The sequence below is a fragment of the Lethenteron reissneri genome, chromosome 57 (genome assembly GCF_015708825.2).
Source record: "Lethenteron reissneri isolate LAM-NWPU_2019-01 chromosome 57, ASM1570882v1, whole genome shotgun sequence".
Taxonomy (NCBI): domain Eukaryota; kingdom Metazoa; phylum Chordata; class Hyperoartia; order Petromyzontiformes; family Petromyzontidae; genus Lethenteron; species Lethenteron reissneri.
In genome coordinates, this window is record NC_083835.1 from 5,184,356 (window position 1) to 5,210,293 (window position 25,938).

Consider the following 25,938-nt stretch of genomic DNA (forward strand, 5'->3'; position numbering starts at 1 on the left):
CCTATGGGTCGCTGTGTAAACCAATGGGTCTGTGTGAGTCTATAGGTCTCTTTGTAAATCTATGGGTCGCGGTTTAAGTCAATGGGTCTCTGCGTGAGTCTATGGGTCTCTGCGTGAGCATGTTGGTCTCTGCGTGAGTCTATGGGCCTCTGCGTGAGTCTATGGGTCTCTGCGTGAGTCTATGGGTCTCTGCGTGAGTCTATGGGTCTCTGCGTGAGTCTATGGGTCTCTGCGTGAGTCTATGGGTCTCTGCCTGAGTCTATGGGTCTCTGCGTGAGTCTATGGGTCTCTGCGTGAGTCTATGGGTCTCTGCGTGAGTCTATGGGTCTCTGCGTGAGTCTATGGGTCTCTGCGTGAGTCTATGGGTCTCTGTGTGACTCTATGGGTCTCTGTGTGAATATATGGGTCTATGTGCGAGTCTATGGGTCTCTGTGTGAGTCTACGGGTCTCTGCGTGAGTCTACGGGTCTCTGCGTGAGTCTACGGGTCTCTGCATGAGTCTATGGGTTTCTGCGTGAGCCTGTGGGTCTCTGCGTGAGTCTATGGGTCTCTGTGTGAGTCTATGGGTCTCTGCGTGAGTCTATGGGTCTTTGCGTGAGTCTATGGGTCTCTGCGTGAGCCTGTGGGTCTCTGCGTGAGTCTATGGGTCTCTGCGTGAGCCTGTGGGTCTCTGCGTGAGTCTATGGGTCTTTGCGTGAGTCTATGGGTCTCTGCGTGAGTCTATGGGTCTCTGCGTGAGTCTATGGGTCTCTGCGTGAGTCTATGGGTCTCTGCGTGAGTCTATGGGTCTTTGCGTGAGTCTATGGGTCTCTGCGTGAGCCTGTGGGTCTCTGCGTGAGTCTATGGGTCTCTGCGTGAGTTGTTGGTGACCGGACTGAGACCATCAACTCCTGAGCCCCCGAGTACCCGCTTCCTCCACAGGAGCCCGTGAACCTGGATTCGAACCCAGGCTCTCGGCGGCCTCTCGCCCGTTGCTTTTCCCGGGTTTGCCGAGATCAAGCGGAAACGGCCTTACGCTTCGCGCCATTAAACCCAACGCAATCTCCCCACTGTCGCAGCAATGCAGGGGGATGTCAAACCTACAAAAAAATATGAATGCACGTGAAATTCCGCTCCCTACGTGTGCCGCATGGCCAGCGTCCGCAAACCGCGTTTTTTTTGGGAGCGCGGTAATTAACTCGTGTCCTCGACTGAAGGATCCGGAGGCTAATTGGGTTTTCGCGGCGCGCGGAATTGGGTTTAGTTGTCAAGTTGTTTTTGTTCCCGCGAGTCGTGAAGGCGGCGGGATTTAGGGGGGAAGAGGGTGGTGGGTTGGGGGGGGTGGTGGGTTGGGGGGGGGTGGTGGGGTGGGTGGGGGGTCCCACTTGCAAGTTGGGTTTCACCGGCAAATGCCAAAAAGCGTTATTCCGTTAAAATAAATTAGGGGAGCCGCGAAAGATTGTCCCGCTCCCCGTCTCTCTCTCTCTCTCTCTTAGGGCGTTCTTTTTGCACCTCCGATGAGCAACATACGGCACGAAGTCCCCCTACCGCAGAGGTCGCAACCGGGTACCCGATACCCGTACCCTACCCGATACCCGGCTACCCGTACCCGGCCAGGTACGGGTGCGGGTACCCATTTGCGACCCTGGTGCGGCCGGGTACGGGTAGACCGTGAGTCACTGGTGAGTAACCGTTTGTCACTCATTTCGGGTAGGGTACGGGTATGGGTAGGGAACGGCTACCCGTACCCGGCTGGGTACGGGTACCCATTTGCGACCCTGGTGCGGCCGGGTACGGGTACGGGTAAGGAATCAAAATCCGTTTGCGACCTTTGCCCTACCCCCTTCCCGCATTGTAACCTGCTGCTGCCTGCTGCTTGCTTGCTTGCTCCTGCTGCTCAACAACAACAACAACATCATCATCAAAAGCAACCAAATTCTCGAGATCAATCATTATTTCTCCGGCCCCCCCGCTCGTGATCGGCGCAGGGGAGCAAACACCAACACCCCCGCCTCCCCGCCACCCACCGTGCCATTACCGCTCGCTGTTCCAGCTTTCCCCAAGGTCACATTAATTCCCGCTGCGAACTCCGGTCGCGCAGCGCGAGAAATATATCCTCCTGCAAACCGCAAATCGCGCGCGTCCCCCCCCCCCCCCCCGCTCTCCCGGTCTCTCTCTCCGGTTTCGATGACGACGGCGCTTAGATTTTTTACCCACGTGACTTTACCGAAAAAAAACAAAGAGTATGTTCTCCCTCTGTCGGAGCGTTAGCGCCCAGGACGAAGCCAACGCTCCGTTCGAGGTGGTGAACTTTGCGCGAGGTCGCACTTCCCCTCGCGTCGCGGGAACCGCCGGCAACCGGCAGCTGGCGGCGGTACGGGGAGATAATCGACGGAGACCAAATTTACTGGCAACTTGCGGAGAGAGTAGTAGCTCGGGACAATCCTCTCGATAATCACAAACGGAATCCCCCACTTCATGGCTCGCTCGCTCCGCCGGACGTGGATTTTGAGCCCGCCACACCCCGTGCCATCGCATGCGGCGCTTGGATTCCTACCTGACTTGGCAAGGCCAGTTTTCGTGAGCTTCTCGTTTGCTCACCACGCTCCATTCCGTTCCGTTCATTTATTTTTCGTACCCCCCCCCCCCCCCCCCGTTCCTCGGGTCAGCCCAGTCCGTCGAAGGCTTCCCTCGTCCGTAAAATCAGGCTGGTGCCCCGACCCTCCAATTTCCCCCTCGCCCCCCCTCCCCCCGCATTGATTAATCAATGCATCCATCCGTCTTTTTGTTCCATTACTGCATTAATCCTCAATCCGTCTATACCTATATATACACCATATCCATCCTGGCCAATTCATTATTCGTTTGTCTCCTGCGAAGCGCGCGCCGGTCTCTGTGTGCGCCGACGGCGGTAAAGGAGGGAGGGAGGGGGGGGGCGCCGTGCAACGGCAAATTACTTAACCGCAGGCCCCCCCCCCCCCCCCCCCGTTGCGCGATTAAATGTGCGAGCGTGCGCTTTTCATTTTGGGGAGCCAGCGGCGAGCTCGCTCGCGGGCCACCGGCGCCAGCGAACCGTGTATCCGCCGCGCCGCAAAATCCGTCGCGAAACAGCGGCCCGTCCGGGGAAGTGCCACGAAGGAACGGCTTCCTGTCAAGCGGCACCATCCGGCGCACGTCCTGGGACATGAACCCAGCGCCCGCCCGCCCGCTCGCCCAAAATCTCCCCCCTGGATCGCAGCAGCAGCAGCAGCAGCCTAGACCCACGCCACAAACACGAATGAAGGCGAGAGGTGGAAGCGAATCTTGACTCTCTTGGCCGACGCCAAAAATAAACATCTCATACAGGACCCCGGTTTCAACATTCCACGCCGCCAATGGTCGACCATCAAACCGAATCCGGACCGGTCCACGCGGCCGATGCGGCCAGCCGATGCCACAAATGACGGCGCCATCGAAGATTGTGCGGCCTGCGAGTGTGCGCGCCGCCACGAATCCCACACCGTCGACCCGCCACGTCGTAAACACTCCGCTGCTGCCGCCGCTGCCGCTGCTGCTGCTGCCGTCACCTCTTGAAAGGAGGAATGGACACGGGATCCGCTCTGCTGCTTCTGAACAGACCAATTGAGTGGATATCCAAATCTAAAATTACATCTTTAACCTGCTGCTATGAATCCGTACGAACGAAGAATACCAGCGACGGTTATCTGAGCCGGTCGTCGGCCGGTTCATCGCCACTGGGGGAGACAAAGGCGGCCGGGCGTGGTTCTGGCCCACCCCCACCTCCTCCACAAGGCCATGCCGGCCTTCATAGGTGCAACTCGTAACACGGCAGAGGTCGCAACCGGGTACCCGATACCCGTACCCTACCCGATACCCGGCTACCCGTTTGCGACCCTGGTGCGGCCGGGTACGGGTACGGGTAGGCCGTGAGTCACTGGTGAGTAACCGTTTGTCACTCATTTCGGGTAGGGTACGGGTACGGCCGGGTACGGGTACCCATTTGCGACCCTGGTGCGGCCGGGTACGGGTACGGGTAGGCCGTGAGTCACTGGTGAGTAACCGTTTGTCACTCATTTCGGGTAGGGTACGGGTAGGGAACGGGTACCCGTACCCGACTGGGTACGGGTACCCATTTGCGACCCTGGTGCGGCCGGGTACGGGTAAGGAATCAAAACCCGTTTGCGACCTCTGAAACACGGGCACTTTCCCGGGAAAGTCCATTAGTTAAGGACTCTTACGGCGGGAATCTTTGTCGTGGACGTTATTTTTTGTCCATCTGTGCGTGTGTTCGTGTTTCGGCTCCCCGCGGGGTTTTTTATTTTATTTTTTCTCCGCCGTAGTCCCTGGCTCTGACTTGTGTCCGTCCCACAGAAAACCTCCCTCGCCGTTGCCACATCTAACTAGTCTACCTCGTCTACTTTGTCGCGCCTGACGCTCTACCCCTCCCGCCCACTCGCTCGTGTGAAACCCGCAGGGGGGCATGGGGTTGTTTTTAATGTCGCACTCCGGAACGGTTTTTTTGCCGTCACGGCGTTTATTTGACTTGTAAGTGTTCGAACAATTAGAAGAAGACCTGCTGATGGTGCGGGCTGGGATGCGAAAGAAACTGGCACTATTTGGACAAAGACAAAGCTCCCCCAGTATAGCCTCAGCATATTGTTGGGGCAAGTGCTGTTAGCGAGCGCCTATGAAGGCCGGCACGGCACACGGAAGGGGTGGGTAGACAACACCACGCCCGGCCGCCTTTGTCTCCCCAGTGGCGATGTTTACACACCGCACCCAGGTACTTATTTGAGGCTGAGTCGACCTAGGGGGGAGGCCCAGGACCGGTTCAGATAATCGCTGTCACTGGTGTTGGCCGTGAGCAGGAATCGAACTCGGGTCGCCAGGTTCATAGCGCAGCGTAGCGCTGACCGCTGCACTACCGCTCCCCACATTTGGACACACACACAGACACACACACACAGACACACACACACAGACACAGACACACACACACAGACACACACACACACAGACACACACACAGACACACACACACACACACAGACACACACACAGACACACACACAGACACACACACAGACACACACACAGACAAAGACAAAGATCCCCCGTATAGCCTGAACAGACTGTAGGGGCAAGTGCTGTTAGCGAGCACCTATGAAGGCCGGAACGGTACAGGAGGGGGTGGGTGGCCAGCACCACGCCCGACCGCCTTTGTCTCCCTAGTGGCGATGTTTAAACACCGCACCAGGTACTCATTTAAGGCTGAGTCGACCTAGGGGAGGCCCAGGACCGGTTCAGATAATCGTCACTGGTGTTAGCCGTGAGCGGGAATCGAACCCGGGTCGCCAGGTTCATAGCGCAGCGCGCTAACCGCTACACTACCGCTCCCCACAACACACAGACACACACAGACACACACACACACACAGACATACACACACAGACACACAGACATACACGCACGTCGGATGGACAACGACGACAACAGGAAAATTTTAAGTCCGTTTCGATTTAAAGCTTTCGTGACTGCAGGGATTCATATTCTTGGTTCTTTCGGTAAAGTCACGTAGAAGGGAAATAATAAAATAAAATAAATAAAACATAATAAAAAAAACATTTCGATTTAAAGCTTTCGTGACTGCAGGGATTCATCTTCTTGGTTCTTTCGGTAAAGTCATCACGTAGAATGGAAATAATAAAATAATAAAAATAAAACATAATAAAATAATTCTCGCGACGTTTCGGCCACAACGCAAGCAGCCGTCCTCAGGCGGAGAGCAGGTCTGTCGAGAAGACAGAGTCAAAGTCAGAGTCAGACTCTGTCTTCTCGTCAGACCTGTTCTTCACCTGAGGACGGCTGCTTGCGTTGTGGCCGAAACGTCGTGAGAATTATTTTATTATGTTTTATTTTTATTACTTTATTATTTCCATTCCACGTGACTTTACCGAAAGAACCGAGAAGATTGAAGTCCGTTGTTGTTGTTGTTGCTCGGGGGATCAAATGGAAGGAACCGGAAAGAGACCTCGCAGAGATCGGCTTGATGACGACATCATCAGAGATCGGAATCTGAAAGATGTCTGCGCTACTTGAACATATTGGCACGACAAGACAGAGGAAAGTGGAAACAATTGATGAAATGTGCTGTGGACTACTGACTACGCTATACACTATGCTATACACTACGCTATACACTACGCTACACTTTACACTACACACTACACTACACACTACACTACTATATACTACGCTACACTCTACACTACACACTACACTACTATACACTACGCTATACACTATGCTATACACTACGCTACACACTACGCTACACACTACGCTACACTTTACACTACACAGTACACTACACACTACACTACTATATACTACGCTACACTCTACACTACACACTACACTACACACTACACTACACTCTACGCTATACACTACGCTACACACTACGCTACACTCTACACTATACACTACACTACACACTACACTATACACTACACTACACTCTACACTATACACTACGCTACACACTACGCTATACACTACACTACACACTGCACTACACACTACACTATACACTACACCATACAGTACACTATACATTACACTACACTATACACTACACACTACACTACTATATACTACGCTATACACGATACAATACACTACTATACTTTACACTACACTATACACTACGCTATACACTACCCTACACACGACACTACTATATATACTACACTACACTATACACTACGCTATACACTATTCAATACACTACTACACTCTACACTACACTATACACCTCGCTATATACACTACTATACTCTACACTACACTATACACTACGCTATACAATAACTACAATGCTGTGCACTACTTGAGCATAATGGAACCACAAGACAGAGAGGAAAGTTTAAACAAATGACGAAATGGACACCTACTACGGGCTGTCTGCCCATGGGTCGTGATGATGATGATGATGACGGGAACCTGTTTGACTCCCGTCAAGTTTCCTCGGTCTTGTTTATCATTAATTCCAAATTTTAAATTGCTCCACTAGAACCAGAACCTTTGTTTGGCCCACCGACCAAAGGTGTCATTTATTTTTCCCGAATTGGGGGGGGTAGGGGAGGAGGGGAATGCCTTTCACGTGGTCCTGAACAAAGGAAGTGAATTGAAATCAAATATATGAAAAAGTAATGGGCTATTTGATGAAAACACAAAAAACCCAACGACCTTTTCACCAAACAGACCTCTTGCTAGTGCTGTTTTTTTTACCCCACCACCACCACCACCACCCCCCCATACAGCTGCGTCGGCTCCAAATGTGTATCGTTTTTTTCGTTCGTTCCAGCAAATAAAAAATTTCCCTTCGGATTTTTCTGGTCACCGATGACCCCGAACCCAAAAGCCAGTCGTGGACGATAGAAAAATAAAATAAACGAGCTTATTCGCTACAACATTCTGCCCCAGCGCAGCGTCCCACGCGCAACGCTTCCAGTACGATCGACGCGCGGAGAAACGCGCACGCACGCACGCTCGTCGATGTGGTTTCATATCGAGAAAAATGATAAAACAAGGCAACCCCCCCTAGCTTATACACACACACACGTCTAAATAGATTAACTACGGACGAACTATTTGTCTTTTGCAAGGTAAGGCCCACTGAGTTGGTTACGCGTTATATATATAGAGATGGTGTGTGTGTGTGTGCGCGATTAATATTCAATCGGCAATGTTCGCCTCGGTGTTTGTTCATTCGAGATGCTGATGCGAGAGAGATGTGTTTCAGCACCGGTGGGGGTGGGGGCAGGGGTGGAGGGGGGGGCAGGGGGGGCAGGGGGGGAGGCAGCACCTATGAATCAATCCCCCGGTGGGTTCCAACATTTCGCCCCCACAAGATGACGTAGGATTTAATTGCGTATTTCATTTTCGGTCTCGCTTTTGTTTTAAATCCTTTATATTAAGTTCGCTTGCTTGCTTAGGACCGTGCAAATCTTTCGGTCGTTTTTTAACCCACTTCCCGTGATCCAATCGAGCTGACATTTTCCACACAGACTCGTTGTGCGTGACAATTAATGTTCGTGAAAAAAAAATTAAAATTTTTTACACTTTTTACGACAAAAATATTATATTTAATTACCAATTGCTTAATGGTGCAATGCAATCATCTGACCCATAGGTGGCAGCCATCTCAAGCCAGAGGACGAGAGGACTCTAGCCGTCACGCATATAAAGGATTTATAGTGAAAAACTTTGTTTTTACGGGTTATACTTGTCCGGCTTGGTTCCCGATATTGAAATTTCCTGCGAGCCGTTAGCGATTGCAGCGTCCAGGGAGGGAGGAGGGGGGAGGGGGGAGAAAAAAATATTAAAAATTTTAAGAAATTAGTCCTATAAGAACGAATATCGTAAGTCTTATAACGGCTTAACACGTAGTAGGCTTTCGCGACCAATATCATCCATAACAGAGGTGGGGTTTTTTTTTTATTATAAAATACTTTTTTTTTATTATAAAATACTTATTAGATCACGTAAATATAAATGCGTCGTTAAATACACCACCATCACCCGACACAGCCAATTAGTAAGGTTTGTCACGTGAACAAAACTTGCCTATTAGTTACGAGTTGAGCGCACCGATTGTGTGTTACTTGTGATTACCGGCAAAACGTCACTGCTACGAGAATTGTAAATGTTTTACTCTTCAACACACAGCAGATTTGCTGTACTAGTAACGAATTGGCACGTTCTGTTTACGTGATAAACCTTTACTAATTGGCTGCGTCAGGTGGTGGAGGGTTTAACGACACACATTTATATATTTACGCGATCTAACCCAAAAACAAAAAACGTCTCGTGGACACTTATAACGCTGGCGAGAAGCAGCACACTCATGAAGGCCACGCCGGCCTTCATAGGTCATCTCAAACAGCACTTGCCCCAACACACCGTCAAAGGCTATATGGGGGGGGGGACCTTTTGTCTTTGTACGCATGAGTGGCACAGGCGTCATTGTGAATGCGCTCCACCACAATCCCACGTGTTGCCCGTGTTCGAATCCTGATGCGGATGATCAATGCCAGTGGGCCAAGTGTGTTGCATGGGCCTCTCCCCTAGGTTCGACTCGGGATAAAGTTCGCGCGTGTCAAACGTGTGTCGTCATCCTCATCCGTGCCTTCATCGCATCCCTCACTCGACTCTCTAAACACTTTCCTCTACGGCCTACTCCCCCCCCCCCATAATCCCTTATCCCCAAACTCTGGATTGGTTTCAAAATGCCCCTGTCACACTCCTCACCCGCGACCATAAATGAGATCACGTCACCCCAATGCTGCGACCCCTCCACTGGGGCCCAAACCAATCCCAGATCAATTTCAAGTTCGCAGTCACCGTCTTGAAGATCCCTCACGGGACTCGCCCCTGCCTGCCTCTCCCCTCTCATCTCACTCCACTCCCCTCCACGCACTCTCCTGCCTCTCCCCTCTCATCTCACTCTACTCCCCTCCACGCACTCTCCTACCTCTCCCCTCTCATCTCACTCAACTCCCCTCCACGCACTCTCCTGCCTCTCCCCTCTCATCTCACTCTACTCCCCTCCACGCACTCTCCTGCCTCTCCCCTCTAATCTCACTCTACTCCCCTCCACGCACTCTCCTGCCTCTCCCCTCTAATCTCACTCTACTCCCCTCCACGCACTCTCCTGCCTCTACCCTCTCATCTCACCCTACTCTCCTCCACGCACTCTCCTGCCTCCCCTCTCACTCCACTCCCCTCCACCAACTCTCCCGCCTCTCCCCTCCCATCTCACTCTACTCCCCTCCATGCACTCTCCTACCTCTCACCTCCCCTCTCACTCCACTGCCCTCCACGCACTCTCCTGCCTCTCTCCCCTCTCATCTCACTCCACTGCCCTCCACGCACTCTCCTACCTCTCCCCTCTCGTCTCACCCTACTCTCCTCCACGCACTCTCCTGCCTCCCCTCTCACTCCACTCCCCTCCACCAACTCTCCCGCCTCTCCCCTCTCATCTCACTCTACTCCCCTCCATGCACTCTCCTACCTCTCCCCTCCCCTCTCACTCCACTGCCCTCCACGCACTCTCCTGCCTCTCCCCTCTCATCTCACTCCACTCCCCTCCACGCACTCTCCTGCCTCTCCCCTCTCATCTCACTCTACTCTCCTCCACACACTCTCCTACCTCTCCCCTCTCACTCTACTCCCCTCCACGCACTCTCCTACCTCTCCCCTCTCATCTCACTCTACTCCCCTCCACGCACTCCCCTGCCTCTCCCCTCTCGTCTCACCCTACTCCCCTCCACCATCGCACTTATTCCGCCCTGTCAAGGCGGCACGCCATTATCGACGACCGCATGTTCATCTTGCCCGCCAGTCGTGCCTCGTGTCTGTCTCGGTGACCCCGTTTCAAGCCCCGCGGTTTATTAGTCACTCCCAAGCGGGGTGGGAACCCGGGGAAAGAAACACCAGGACTGGAGGAGTCTTAATTTGCGAGCGTGCGTGACCCTGCGCTCGCCGACCCGACGCAAAGAGCCGCAGAAACTAAACAAGAGGAAACCAGAAACCCGGCGTCGCGGTGACCAAAGCGGAGATATCACGGCGACGGAAATATCACCGTTTGAAATCGTACAAACCCTGCAGCGCAAGTCGGCTCGGGGAAGATTACTTTTAACTTTTTCTTGTACCAGGTAAGGCCCACTGAGCTATACAGCTAATTTTTTTCGGAAGTGATCTGGCCATCACAAATGTCAGCTCAACGAAGCGGCTTATCGTCACGTGGATATTTATAGCGGCCAAATACTCTGAGCGCGTGATGTCGATTCTAAATGTGGCGGGAAATAACAGTGGATGCGGGGAAAAAAATTCTAAGCGACCACAGGGAGAGAGAGAGAGAGACACGCAAACTACAAATATACAGCAGGCGTCAATGTCGGGATCGTATCCATGACGTCCTGCGTACCAGGCGAGGGAGTTAACATCTCCTAGCCACCGTGATGATGATGCTGAGAGATGAAAACTCCAAATATACAGCAGGCGACAATGTCGCGATCGAACCCACTGCCTCCTGTATACCAGGCGAGGTAGTTAACATCTCCTAGCCACCGTGATGATGATGATGAGAGATGAAAACTCCAAATATACAGCAGGCGACAATGTCGGGATCGAACCCACTGCCTCCTGCGTACCAGGCGAGGTGGTTAACATCTCCTAGCTACCGTGGCACGATTAACTTCTACGCTCAACGCCACCTTTGTCTGTGTGTGCCCCCCCCCACCACCACCTCTGTCTGTGTGTGCCCCCCCACCACCACCTCTGTCTGTGTGTGCCCCCCCCCCACTACCACCACCTCTGTCTGTGTGTGCCCCCCCCACCACCTCTGTCTGTGTATGCCCCCCCCCACCACCACCACCTCTGTCTGTGTGTGCCCCCCCCCCACCACCACCACCTCTGTCTGTGTGTGCCCCCCCCCACCACCACCACCTCTGTCTGTGTGTGCCCCCCCCCACCACCACCACCTCTGTCTGTGTGTGCCCCCCCCACCACCTCTGTCTGTGTATGCCCCCCCCCACCACCACCACCTCTGTCTGTGTGTGCCCCCCCCCCACCACCACCACCTCTGTCTGTGTGTGCCCCCCCCCCCCCACCACCACCACCTCGTTCTGTGTGTGCCCCCCCCACCACCACCACCTCGTTCTGTGCGCCCAGGTGAACGGGATTGACCTGAGCAGCGCCACGCACGAGCAGGCGGCCGCCGCCCTCAAGGGAGCTGGCTCCACCGTGAACATCGTGGCGCAGTTCAGACCGGAGGGTGAGTGTGTCAGTGTGTGTGTGTCAGTGTGTGTGTGTGTCAGTGTGTCAGCGGTAGTGTAGCGGTTAGCGCGCTGCACTATGAACCCGGCGACACGAGTTCGATTCCCGCTCACGGCCAACACCAGTGACGATTATCTGAACCGGTCCCGGGCCGCCCCTAGGTCGACTCAGCCTCAAATGAGTACCTGGTGCGGTATGTAAACATTGCCACTAGGGAGACAAAGGCGGTCGGGCGTGGTGCTGGCCACCCACCCCCTCGTGTACCGTTCCGGTCTTCATAGGTGCTCGCTAACAGCACTTGCCCCTACAGTCTGTTAAGGCTATACGGGGGATCTTTTGTGTCAGTGTGTGTGTGTCTGTGTCAGTGTGTGTGTGTCAGTGTGTGTGTCAGTGTGTGTGTGTCAGGGTGTGTGTGTGTCTACGTGTGTGTGTGTCTGTGTGTGCGTGTCTCTGTGTGTGTCAGTGTGTGTGTCTGTTTCGGTGTGTGTGTCTGTGTCAGTGTGTGTATGTATGTGTGTGTCAGTATGTGTGTCAGTGTGTGTGTCAGTGTGTGTGTGTGTCTGCGTGTGTGTCAGTGTGTGTGCGTGAGAGTGCGTGAGTGTGAGTGAGAGTGAGCGAGTGTGAGTGAGAGTGAGTGTGTCGTCCCGTCCACCCCTCGTCTTCGTGCGTCGAAGAGCATCCTCCCCCACCCCCACCCCCACCCCCCTCCCCGTAGCCTTCACAGCCTGTTGGGGCAAGTGTTGCTCGCGAGTTGTCAGCGACCACGTTGGCTGGCACCGTGGCACCGCACCAGGGAGTTGGGAGTCTCTGTGTCCCCGTGTCTCTTGAGTCTCTGTGTCCCCGTGTCTCTGAGTCTCTGTGTCCCCGTGTCTCTGAGTCTCTGTGTCCCCGTGTCTCTGAGTCTCTGTGTCCCCGTGTCTCTGAGTCTCTGTGTCCCCGTGTCTTTGAGTCTCTGTGTCCCCGTGTCTCTGAGTCTCTGTGTCCCCGTGTCTCTTGAGTCTCTGTGTGTCCCCGTGTCTCTGAGTCTCTGTGTCTCTGAGTCTCTGTGTCCCCGTGTCTCTGAGTCTCTGTGTCCCCGTGTCTCTGAGTCTCTGTGTCCCCGTGTCTCTGAGTCTCTGTGTCCCCGTGTCTCTGAGTCTCTGTGTCCCCGTGTCTCTGAGTCTCTGTGTCCACGTGTCTCTGAGTCTCTGTGTCCCCGTGTCTCTTGAGTCTCTGTGTCCCCGTGTCTCTGAGTCTCTGTGTCCCCGTGTCTCTGAGTCTCTGTGTCCCCGTGTCTCTTGAGTCTCTGTGTCCCCGTGTCTCTGAGTCTCTGTGTCCCCGTGTCTCTTGAGTCTCTGTGTCCCCGTGTCTCTTGAGTCTCTGTGTGTCCCCGTGTCTCTGAGTCTCTGTGTCCCCGTGTCTCTGAGTCTCTGTGTCCCCATGTCTCTGAGTCTCTGTGTCCCCGTGTCTCTTGAGTCTCTGTGTCCCCGTGTCTTTTGAGTCTCTGTGTCCCCGTGTCTCTGAGTCTCTGTGTCCCCGTGTCTCTTGAGTCTCTGTGTCCCCGTGTCTCTTGAGTCTCTGTGTGCCCCCGTGTCTCTGAGTCTCTGTGTCCCTGTGTCTCTGAGTCTCTGTGTCCCCGTGTCTCTGAGTCTCTGTGTCCCCGTGTCTCTTGAGTCTCTGTGTCCCCGTGTCTCTTGAGTCTCTGTGTCCCCGTGTCTCTGAGTCTCTGTGTCCCCGTGTCTCTGAGTCTCTGTGTCCCCGTGTCTCTGAGTCTCTGTGTCCCAGTGTCTCTGAGTCTCTGTGTCATTGTGTCTCTTGAGTCTCTGTGTCCCCATGTCTCTTGAGTCTCTGTGTCCCCGTGTCTCTTGAGTCTCTGTGTCCCCGTGTCTCTTGAGTCTCTGTGTCCCCGTGTCTCTTGAGTCTCAGTGTCCCCGTGTCTCTGAGTCTCTGTGTCCCCGTGTCTCTGAGTCTCTGTGTCCCCGTGTCTCTGAGTCTCTGTGTCCCCGTGTCTCTGAGTCTCTGTGTCCCCGTGTCTCTGAGTCTCTGAGTCTCTGTGTCCCCGTGTCTCTGAGTCTCTGTGTCCCCGTGTCTCTGAGTCTCCGTGTCCACGTGTCTCTGAGTCTCTGTGTCCCCGTGTCTCTGAGTCTCTGTGTCCCCGTGTCTCTTGAGTCTCTGTGTCCCCGTGTCTCTTGAGTCTCTGTGTCCCCGTGTCTCTGAGTCTCTGTGTCCCCGTGTCTCTTGAGTCTCTGTGTCCCCCTGTCTCTGAGTCTCTGTGTCCCCGTGTCTCTGAGTCTCTGTGTCCCCGTGTCTCTGAGTCTCTGTGTCCCCGTGTCTCTGAGTCTCTGTGTCCCCATGTCTCTGAGTCTCTGTGTCCCCGTGTCTCTTGAGTCTCTGTGTCCCCGTGTCTTTGAGTCTCTGTGTCCCCGTGTCTCTGAGTCTCTGTGTCCCCGTGTCTTTGAGTCTCTGTGTCCCCGTGTCTCTGAGTCTCTGTGTCCCCGTGTCTTTGAGTCTCTGTGTCCCCGTGTCTCTTGAGTCTCTGTGTCCCCGTGTCTCTGAGTCTCTGTGTCCCCGTGTCTCTGAGTCTCTGTGTCCCCGTGTCTCTGAGTCTCTGTGTCCCCGTGTCTCTGAGTCTCTGTGTCCCCGTGTCTTTGAGTCTCTGTGTCCCCGTGTCTCTTGAGTCTCTGTGTCCCCGTGTCTCTGAGTCTCTGTGTCCCCGTGTCTTTGAGTCTCTGTGTCCCCGTGTCTCTGAGTCTCTGTGTCCCCGTGTCTCTGTGTCCCCGTGTCTCTGAGTCTCTGTGTCCCCGTGTCTCTGAGTCTCTGTGTCCCCGTGTCTCTTGAGTCTCTGTGTCCCCGTGTCTCTTGAGTCTCTGTGTGTCCCCGTGTCTCTTGAGTCTCGCTGCCCCTTCGTTCTCTCCGTGGATCTCCGTGGATCTCCGCTGCCCGTGGCCTCCCTGCGTCTCGTGGGTCCCTTTTGCCCCCCCCCCGTGTCTCCGCCTGCATCCCCGGACGCGTTTCTCGGGGAAGGTATGAAATAAATCGCCTCGTCAGATGCCTGTCGTGGTCCAAACACGGCGACTGAGAAAACGCCGTGTGGTAACGCCTGCGGGTGTGAGGGTGTTGCCCATGAAACGTTTTCGTTCGGACAAATGCACCCCCCAAACCCAGGTCCCTCCCTCCCTCCCCACCCCGTCCCCACCCCCTCCCACCCCCGCCGACCGCCTTAAGGGGGCAATTATAGAAACAACATCAACGAGCAGGCAACAACCAACAAGAAAGCCCACGTTTGTTATGACGGAACGGCGTGCCATCAACCAATCCCACCACCACCACCACCACCACGAGCTTCTCTCCCATTATCGACGGCGATGGAATGGAACGTGTCACTCGTGTGGAGCGGCGAGGGGGAAGGCGAGGGGGGGGGGCCCGGTTCTCGAACGCAGCTGCAAGAAAGTTTGTCTCTCGATTTAAAGCTTTCGTGACTGCAAGAATTCATCTTATTGGTTCTTTCGGTAAAGTCATCACGTAGAAGGGAAGTAATAAAATAATAAAAATAAAACATAATAAAATTTCGATTTAAAGCTTTCGTGACTGCAGGGATTCATCTTCTTGGTTCTTTCGGTAAAGTCATCACGTAGAAGGGAAGTAATAAAATAATAAAAATAAAACATGACAAAATAATTCTCACGACGTTTCGGCCACAACGCAAGCAGCCGTCCTCAGGTGGAGAATGAGGGACGGCTGCTTGCGTTGTGGCCGAAACGTCGTGAGAATTATTTTATCATGTTTTATTTTTATTATTCTATCATTTCCCTTCTACGTGACTTTACCGAAAGAACCAAGAAGAAAAAAAAAGTTTGTCTCGCGGTTTTATCGTCAATTTCGGGTTGAGCCGTCCACGTGGTTCATCATCGTCGTCGTCGTCGTCGTTTCTAAATAGCCAATTAAACGGCGTGCGGCCTCGGACCCGCGGCGAAGGCGCTAATTGAAACGGCTGGACTCGTTCCGCTTTGCTCGGCCGCTTTGTTTATCTGCCCCCCCCCCCCCACCGTATCCCCTAACCCCCCCGCCCCCCCGCCCCCACCGAGCAATTTCTCGGCTCGGCGACAAAACCTCTGCGGCTATATACCGCGGGACAATTAGCGAACGGCGGATCGGGCGCACACGCCGCGTGCGTTTAGCCGCAAGCTCTTTCCCGCTCGGTTAATTCTGAGCATCCGTGGTGGGGGGGGGGGGGGGTTGGGGGTGGGGGGCACGGGGGGGGAGGGTGGGCGGGGGAGAGGAACCGACAGAGAGCGACGTCGAACGTGCAGAAGTTTGTGGGGTTTTTTCTTCTTTTCGACAAATTGGCGCTCCGCTGGAAATGCCGCAGTGCCCGGCAAACGCCTCCGTGGGAGCGGTTTGCTGTCGGCACGGCACATCGATCGGTGGCGCGCTGCAGAGACGTGCCCTTGCGTGGCCAGACGCGCGGACGTCTTTTAAGCGGCGTTGAAATGAATTGTACAAGAAAAAATGATGACGATAACGATGATGATGATCTACATCGCAGGATTGCGAGAGATGGTGGCGGCCTGGGTGGGTGGGGGAGAGTGCGGAGGCGTTCATCCAGCAGTGGATTGACTACGGGTGATGATGAATGGACAGCTCTGTCAATCTGTAAAGGTCACGATGGTTGTTTTGACTATACTTCACCATGCGGGTTGGTGAAGGAGAGGGGGTGGGGTGCTGACTGACTTGGGATTGGTCAGGACGATGGAGCTAGCGAGGAGAGGCGAGCGACAAACTGGCAGTCCAAAGAGAGGGGGAACGTACCTGGGAGAACGTACGGCGCAGAGATGGAACGATGAAATCGGCCCCACGTACACATGTTAGCTTGACGGTTGCATCGCCGGGCCGTGAGATTGTGATGCCTTGTATGTGCGTGTGTATCAAGGCGTGTTATACAATAGGCCACAGTAAGCCTACTCACTCATTCACCCACTCACTCATTCACCCACTCACTCATTCACCCACTCACTCACCCACCCACTCATTCACCCACTCACTCATTCACCCACTCACCCACTCACTCATTCACCCACTCACGCACTCACTCAGTCACCCACTCGCTCATTCACCCACTCACTCATTCACCCACTCACCCACTCACTCATTCACCCACTCGCTCATTCACCCACTCACTCATTCGCCCACTCACCCACTCGCCCATTCACCCACTCACTCACTCACTCATTCACCCACTCGCTCATTCACCCACTCACTCATTCACTCATTCACCCACTCACTCATTCACCCACTCACCCACTCACTCATTCACCCACTCACCCACTCACTCACTCACTCACCCACCCACCTACCCACTCACTCGATCACTCACCCACTCACCCACCCACTCACCTACCCACCCACCCACTCACTCACTCACTCACCCACCCACCTACCCACTCACTCGATCACTCACCCACTCACCCACCCACTCACCTACCCACCCACCCACTCACCTACCCACCCACCCACTCACTCATTCAGCCACTCAGCCACCCACCCACCTACTCACTCATTCACCCACTCACCCACCTACCCACCCACTCATTCACCCACTCACCCACCAACCTAACCACCCACTCATTCACCCACTCACCCACCCACCCACTCACTCATTCATCTACTCACCCACTCACCCACTCACTCATTCATCTACTCACTCACCCACTCACCCACCCACTCACTCATTCACCCACTCACCCACTCACCTACCCATCCACCCACTCATTCTTTCATTCACCCACTCACCCACCCACCCACTCACCCACCCACCCACTCACCCACCCACCCACCCACTCACCCACCCACCCACCCACTCACCCACCAGTATTATCCAATAGGCCACAGTGGGCACTGAGCCTTTGAAAAACACGTTTTACCATCTTTTTTTGTTTATATGATAAAAAGATTGTAACCAAGATATCTTCTTGAATAAATAAATGTATATATAGCAGCGACAGGCACAGTGTATACACACAGAGGCAGAGTCGTGTCAATCGTTTGTCGTTCATAAGAGAGAAATTAACAATCGCAGATGAACTTGTAGGTTTTTTTCCATTGCAAAATTACCAAATGAACACCTTCAAGCGGGCAATGTTTATCGCACAATCTCATTCTCAGTAGAGAGTAGCAGTGCAAGGGAAGACAAAGGCGGCGTTGTTGCTCTACGGTCGATCGGATACAGTTTTTTGTAATCAGCTTTAGCGAGTAACAGCGGCGGTAGTAGTAGCAGTGACATGGGGCAGCAGCAGTTCCATCCTGTAGGCAGTTATCACTGAAGGCCTACGAAACACAAGCGCCTAGGGCCTATAAGAACCTCAGCCCGGCCACGTGCCCACCCCATCATAGAGGGGGGGGGGGTGGGGGGATCAGACATTTGTGACGATGTGTGACGAGGGGGCGGGGGGGGGGGTTGAGATATGTGACGTCACATCAAAATGCGCAACTTTAAATAAGTGTCTAGGAAGAACCTTAACCCGGCCCTGGTCTGTATGTTGAACTTTCGCACCCTTTCAAGTGATTCGCCGCCTGTGCAACATTCTAGGGGGCAGTGTTCTTCGTTACCAAGGCCCCCGCGGGCCACTGGCGGGAGGGCCCCTGGTGGCCTTTCGCGTGGCCCCGTGAGCTACCCCCCCCATCATCATCATCCTCGCTCTGCTGTCAAACCCCCCAATGGTGTTTCAAATTCGTGTGGCGGCCCTCGCTCACACTGAAGATGAGTGACGAACACCGGGAGAGGGCGGCAACGTCCAGTGGGGGAGGAGGCCCTTCCTGCCAGCAGAGGCCTCGAGCAAGCAATTGCCGGGCCACACATTTGACATTGTCATGAATGCAATTTTATTATGACGATGATGTTGTAGAATATTGTATCCACCTATTAAAAGTGCCTCTCTCACCACCTTTTTAAAAATTGGTGAAGAAACACTGCCGACGCCGCCGCTGCCGCCACGCGCTTCTTTTTCGGAGGTCGGGACGCGTCGACACAATGTCGCAATCTTCTGCCCCGAACAACGCTCGCTCACCACCACCACCACCACCCTCCGTGGGTAGCGTGCCCCTTGTTCCATGTGTTGTGGCGCAATTCACGACTCCGAGGCGGGTCACATAGTCACTTTAAGATGTTTTATAAATCCTTTATATTAAGTTCACTTGCTTGCTTGCTTGCGCGCTTACGACCGTGCAAATCTTTCGGTCGTTTTTTAACCCACTTCCCGTGATCCAATCGAGCTGACATTTTGTACACAGACTCGTTTGTGCGTGACAATTAATGTTCGTGAAAATTTTTTTCCAAAATTTTACACTGTTTAGGGAAAACAAATTAAATATTTAATTACCAATTGCTTAATACTGGCAGACAATCATCTGACCCATAGGTGGCAGCCATCTCAAGCCAGAGGACGAGAGGACTCTAGCCGCCACGCATATAAAGGATTTAGAGTGAAAAACTTTGTTTTTACGGGTTATACTTGTTGGTGATTTGATGCGACCCGACAAGCATTGATTGCGGGCAAGGCGTACCCCAGATGTGTTTGCGGTCGGCCTATGTGTCTGTGTATATCCGTGTGTGTGTGCGCTCACGGGCAACGCTGGTGACAATTATCTGAACCGGTCCTGGGCATCCCCTAGGTCGACTCAGCCTCAAATTAGTACCTGGTGCGATGTTGTTAACATCGCCACTGGGGAGACAAAGGCGGCCGGGCGTTGTGCTGGCCACCCACCCCCTCGTGTGCCGTGCCGGCCTTTATAGGTGCTGGCTAACAGCACTTGCCCCTACAGTCTGTTAAGGCTTGACTTAAAGCTTTCGTGACTGCAGGAATTCATATTCTTTCAAATTAATTTATGAATTTGAACCTATCTACGTGACTTTACCGAAAGACCCAAAGAATAGTCTGTTAAGGCTATACGGGGAACCTTTGTCTTTGTGATGTATAGACACACACACTGTATTCCCGGGATTGTAAGCCGCTCCGGAAAGCAAATCCCGCTCCAAACACGTGCCAGGTTTAAATAAATAAAGTTGTGCAGAGCTCTTCACACCACCACCCCCCCGGTATGAGGCCGTCCATAAATGACGTCACGCACCTGGGGGGGGGGGTCAGACATTTGTGACGATGTGTGACGAGGGGGGGGGGGGTTGAGAAATGTGACGTTACGTCAAAAGGCGCAACTTTAAATAAATATAGACAACACGTTCTACTTAATTAAATAGACTTTTTAATAAAAGTTTTCTCCTGCAACAGAGTGCAGCGCCACATTAAATACGCATCACAATGACAATAGTTTCAAGCGATTTGAAGCATGTTTTATTTTTGGCCAGCAGAGTTTTGTGACGTCATATTTCAGGGGGGGTTTGACTTTTGTGACGCCGTGTGACGAAGGGGGGGGGGGGGGTAAAAAAATCGTCCAAAATCCCGTGACGTCATTTATGGCCGACCCCAAACAGACTTTTGTGCTGTTGAGCGAGCAGCACTTATGGCTGACCACCACGGGGGTTTGGTGGCTTGCTAGCAGCACCGTTCCTGGCCACGTTTTTCTTTCTTTTTCAAATCCTTTATATTAAGTTCGCTTGCTTGCGTGCTTGCTTGCTTACGACCGTGCAAATCTTTCGGTCGTTTGTTAACCCACTTCCCGTGATCCAATCGAGCTGACATTTTGCACACAGACTCGTTGTGCGTGACAATTTATTTTCGTGAAAAAAATTTCCAAAATGTTCCACTTTTTAGGGAAAAAAAATTCATATTTCATTTAAAATACCAATGTGATAAAAATGAAACTCTTACTCAAGAAAAACAGAAATGAATAATAAAATAAAACCGATGCCACGCATATAAAGGATTTATAGTGAAAAACTTTGTTTTTACGGGTTAATTTTTTTATCTCCCACGTGGTGATGTCAACACACCAGGTTAGCATTTGATGCCGAGTTGACCTAGGGGAGGAAAGCGCGGGACAGGGTTCCGATAACCGTGCCCAGTGTTTGTGGCCGTGAGCGGGAATCGAACTCTGGCAGCTCGACTCTCACTCCCCACATATACAGCACAAACCAAAACAAAGATGCCCCATATAGCCTGCAACAGGCTGTTGGGGCACGTGCTGGTAGCGAGCACCTATGAAGGCCGGCACAAGCCCGGCCGCCTTTGTCTCCCCAGTGGCGATGTTTACACACCGCACCCATGTACTCATTTGAGGCCGAGTCGACCTAGGAGAGGCCCAGGACCAGTTCAGATAATTGTCACTGGTGTTGGCCGTGAGTGGGAATCGAACCCAGGTCGCCAGGTTTGCAGTGCGGCACGCGAACCGCTACACTACCGCTCCCCACGCACGCACACACTCACACACCTACAGGATTATAAGACTTATCAACAACTTTTACTTGAAAAATAATGATAACGAAGTAATTGTAGCACAGTATTCGCTCGCTTTCGAAGAGATACAGAGAGAGAGATGATGACTCGGACGTGGGTAAGGAAGCCAGGCAGTGAACCGATGCCAAATCCCCACCCACCACCACCCCCACCAAGTTCTACGATCCTCTATATATTAAGATGTCGATGGTCAATAATAGAGTGTATTCTTTGGTTCTTTCGGTAAAGTCACGTATAAAGTCACGAAAGCTCCAAATTAAATAATAGAGTGCTTAAACGTGGGACGAAGCCACCACCGCCGCGTGCGGACAACGGTAAATATAGAAACACAATCAGCGCCGTGCGAAGTCCTAATCCTGGAAGTAATTTGTATCGAGCGCTTCGCTTTTCGTCGCGGCTATCTCTGCGCACGTTTTCGCTCGCGATCGATTTTATTTCCTCCGCTCCCCCCTCTCCCTCTCTCCCCCACCGTCGCCTCCTCCACCGTCGCCCCCACACGGCACGACGAATCGCTCCTGCGGCACATCGGACTCCCCGGCGGCTTTGTCGGCGGCGATCAGGGAGGTCGTGAGTGCGTGCGTGCGCGAATTCCAATCGAGGCTGCCGCGGGGAGGAGGCTTTACAGAGCAATCGCCCAGGGCTGTGCGTGCGCGTGTTTGCTTGTTTGCGCGTGTTTGCTTGTGCGCGTGTGTGTGCGGAAGAGGAGGAGGAGGCTCGTGAAGGACGCCGCTGCTACTGGGAGGTTGTGTAGGCAGTCGCCCTCCAACAACAACCGAGGGGCAGAGGAGCGACGCTCACAACAATGAGGCGGGTGCATAAAATGTAGCGAGTTGGCACAGTGGGGGGGGGGGGGGGTACAGCCGATGGTGCATCTACCGGTCATCTCAGTCGGCCAACCCACGGGCACCTGGGTATGTCCCGTGACCTCCTGCCAGCGGGCGTTCGACACTTAACGTGGCCTTAAAGTGCACCTAGCCTGGCACAGGCGCCGTGATGCCGTCACTGAGTGGTGAATGGCGGTCGTATTGGTATTGGTGCGCTTGTGCGTGCGTGTGTGTGTGCATGGCGAGCAATCAGTTGACCTATGGCACCTGGGTATGTCCCGTGACCTGCCAGCGGGCGTTCGACACTTCACGTGGCCTTAAAGTGCACCTAGCCTGGCACAAGCGCCGCGGTGATGTCAGCGGCGAATTGCGGTTGTTGTGGGGAGCAGCAACGGTTAGCGCTACGCTGCGCTACGAACCCCGGCTCACGAACCACAAACCTCGGTGACGGCTATCCGAACCGGTCCTGGGCCTCCTCCGCTAGGTCGACTCGGCCTCAAATGAGTACCCGGTGTGGTGTGGTGTGTATATGTCCACGAGGGAGACAAAGGCGGCCGGGCGTGGTGCTGGCCCACCCCCACCCCCTTCGTGCGCCGTGCCGGTAGCCTTCATAGGTGCTGCTACTGGCTAGCGGCACTTGCCCCTTGACAGCTTGTTCAGGTTTATACGGGGTGGGGTGGGGGGGGATCTTTGTGGATCGCGCCCGATAAGCCGCGGAATTATACGGGCTTCCCCGGGAGTGACCTTGGAGAACCTTGGGGAACGTTGTTGGGGAGCGTTGTTGGGGAACGTCAGCAAGCGGCAGAGGTCGCAAACGGGTTTTGATTCCTTACCCGTACCCGTACCCGGCCACACCAGGGTCGCAAACGGGTACCCGTACCCTACCCGATACCCGGCTACCCGTACCCGGCTGGGTATCGGGTAGGGTACGGGTATCGGCTACCCGATTGCGACCTCTGGGATGAAGCCATGTTGCAGACGCGGGTGGGTTGATTCTAGGAACTTGAATTGTGAGAAGAGACAAGACGTTGGGAAATGAGTGACAAACGGTGACTCGCCAGTGACTCACGGCCTACCCGTACCCGTAACCGGCCGCACCAGGGTCGCAAACGGCTACCCGTACCCGGCCGCACCAGGGTCGCAAACGGGTACCCGTACCCGGGTACGGATAGCTGGATATCGGGTAGGGTACGGGTATCGGGTACCCGGTTGCGACCTTTGGTGAGCGGTCGCCACCACCACGAGCAGTGTGGGTCATGGTGTCGCGCTAACTTCACGGTGACCCCTGTCATGTTGCTGTTGTCCAGACGGTTTTTTTTTCTTATCCTGATTTGATTTTTTTTGTCATCTGCTCTTTTCCACCCAGCCGAGGCTGTGAAAGCACTCAAGCGGCCGATTTGCCCTCCCGTCTGTAACAGGGGATCGTGGTCATTCTCGAGGTGGTCCGATGTGAATTTTATTTTTGACATCTAAAGTCGCGTTGCTTTTTTGAGGGGTCTTACGCCGATTTAAAAATAAAAACTCACGGGCCAAATTCGCAATTTTTATTTCCAAGTTCATATTCTTTTCACCGGATGAGAACTCGAGAGAGACCGGAGCATGTCTTCAATTTCAAGAGCCGCGAGGGGGGAAGTTGTACAATCCCAACTTGCGGTGTCATTTTTCGAAATTGGCAACATTTTTCGACCGCGTCACGCCGGTTGGCACACGGCGGTTGCCCCCCCCCTGCTCCCCCCCCCCCCCCGACTCTTGCGAACGAAGTCACGGGGATCTTTTAGCGTCCGCTGCGAGCAAAGCGGAAGGCGTTATTACCATTACAATTCATTTGCACACGCACCGCAGTATTTGCCAGGGCGGCCGCTTGGATTGGAACCCCGCAAACCTCCTTGGTGGTTGGGCGGGATTTTGTCAACAAAAAAACCCCCCAAAACCTCCCCTCGGTGACGCGGAGCGGATGGGAAGGCCGTGTCTTCCAGGCTGAGGTGGCTAGGAGATGTTAACTACCTCGACTGGTGTACAGGAGGTCGTGGGTTCCATCCCAGCCCTTGACACCTGCTGCTGTATATTTGGAGTTTGCGTGCCTCTCTCTGTCATCAACATCACAGTGGCTAGGAGATGTTAACTACCTCGCCTGGTTTACAGGAGGTCGTGGGTTCGATCCCAACCCTTGACACCTGCTGCTGTATATTTGAAGTTTGCGTGCCTCCCTCTGTCATCAACATCATAGTGGCTAGGAGATGTTAACTACCTCGCCTGGTTTACAGGAGGTCGTGGGTTCGATCCCGACCCTTGACACCTGCTGTATATTTGCATTTTGTGTGCCTCTCTCTGTCATCAACATCACAGTGGCTAGGAGATGTTAACTACCTCGCCTGGTTTACAGGAGGTCGTGGGTTCGATCCCGACCCTTGACACCTGCTGTATATTTGAAGTGTGCGTGCCTCTCTCTGTCATCAACATCACAGTGGCTAGGAGATGTTAACTACCTCGCCTGGTTTACAGGAGGTCATGGGTTCCATCCCGACCCTTGACACCTGCTGTATATTTGCATTTTGCGTGCCTCTCTCTGTCATCAACATCATAGTGGCTAGGAGATGTTAACTACCTCCCCCGGTTTACAGGAGGTCGTGGGTTCGATCCCGACCCTTGACACCTGCTGTATATTTGCATTTTGCGTGCCTCTCTCTGTCATCAACATCACAGTGGCTAGGAGATGTTAACTACCTCGCCCGCTTTACATGAGGTCGTGGGTTCCATCCCGACCCTTGACACCTGCTGTATATTTGCATTTTGCGTGCCTCTCTCTGTCATCAACATCACAGTGGCTAGGAGATTTTAACTACCTCGCCTGGTTTACAGGAGGTCGTGGGTTCCATCCCGACCCTGCTGTATATTTGGGTTTTGAGTGTGTGTCTCTCTCTCCGTGGTCGCGTGGATTTTTCTCGGGGTCCTCTGGTATTTCCCTCCACATTTAGAATCGACATCGTGCGTTTGGAGTATTTGGCTGCTATAAATTGCCACACAATGTGTGTGTCTCTCTCTCTCGCAGTGTCTCTCTCTCTCTCGCGACGTCTCCCTCTCGCAACACCTCTCTCTCGCGCTGTCTGTCTCTCGTCTGTTCTAATGCCGCGACAGCACTCGGCGATCGAGCGAGCGACTACTCCGTGTGTGTGTGTGCGTGGTTTTTTAAATCCTTTATATTAAGTTCACTTGCTTGCTTGCGCGCTTACAACCGTGCAAATCTTTCGGTCGTTTTTTAACCCACTTCCCGTGATCCAATCGAGCTGACATTTTGCACACAGACTCGTTGTGCGTGACAATTTATTTTTGTGAAAAAAAATTTCAAAAATTTTCCACTTTTTATGGAATTTTTTTTTTCATATTTAATTTAAAATACCAATGTGATAAAAAATGAAACTCTTACTCAAGAAAAACAGAAATGAATAATGAAATAAAACCGATGCCACGCATATAAAGGATTTATAATGAAAAACTTTGTTTTTACGGGTAAATTTAAAAAAAAAAAAAATTTTATGACGCGGTTTCGCGACTGGTGGTCAAGTGTTACGCGAGTCGCCGCGAAACACCGCACAGTCACTTCACAGAATCAAGTCTCTCAACGCTTTCCCCGGGGGGAGCGGGGGGGCTCTTCTACGTGAAGCCAAACTCGCGTGACCGGCATTGCCGAAACACTTCCCAATCCACGTAGCGGGCGGGGGGGGGGGGAGCTGGGCCACCCATCTCCACAATGATCTTGAGTCGCAGCGGTGCTGTCTGGGGTATGTGGTTGGCATTTTATTAGGGAGTCACTGCGAAGCTGTGCACTTGAAAAATCTCGAGAAACTCATCGCTTCAGAACCGATTTTTCTCGGTTTTGTTTGTTGTTCCTCTCCCCGCCCGCACTT

General features: G+C 53.3%; 1 protein-coding gene across 8 annotated transcripts in view; it reads left to right on the forward strand.

The window, feature by feature from the left end:
* Nucleotides 1–25,938, forward strand: part of LOC133357261 (disks large homolog 2-like) — a 466,648-nt gene that overhangs the window by 301,591 nt on the left and 139,119 nt on the right. For all 8 annotated transcript variants that reach the window (XM_061575118.1, XM_061575120.1, XM_061575121.1 and 5 more), the window contains exon 11: nt 11,719–11,821. In XM_061575118.1, the coding sequence (XP_061431102.1) occupies nt 11,719–11,821 (103 nt within the window). The remainder of the gene's footprint in view (nt 1–11,718; nt 11,822–25,938) is intronic.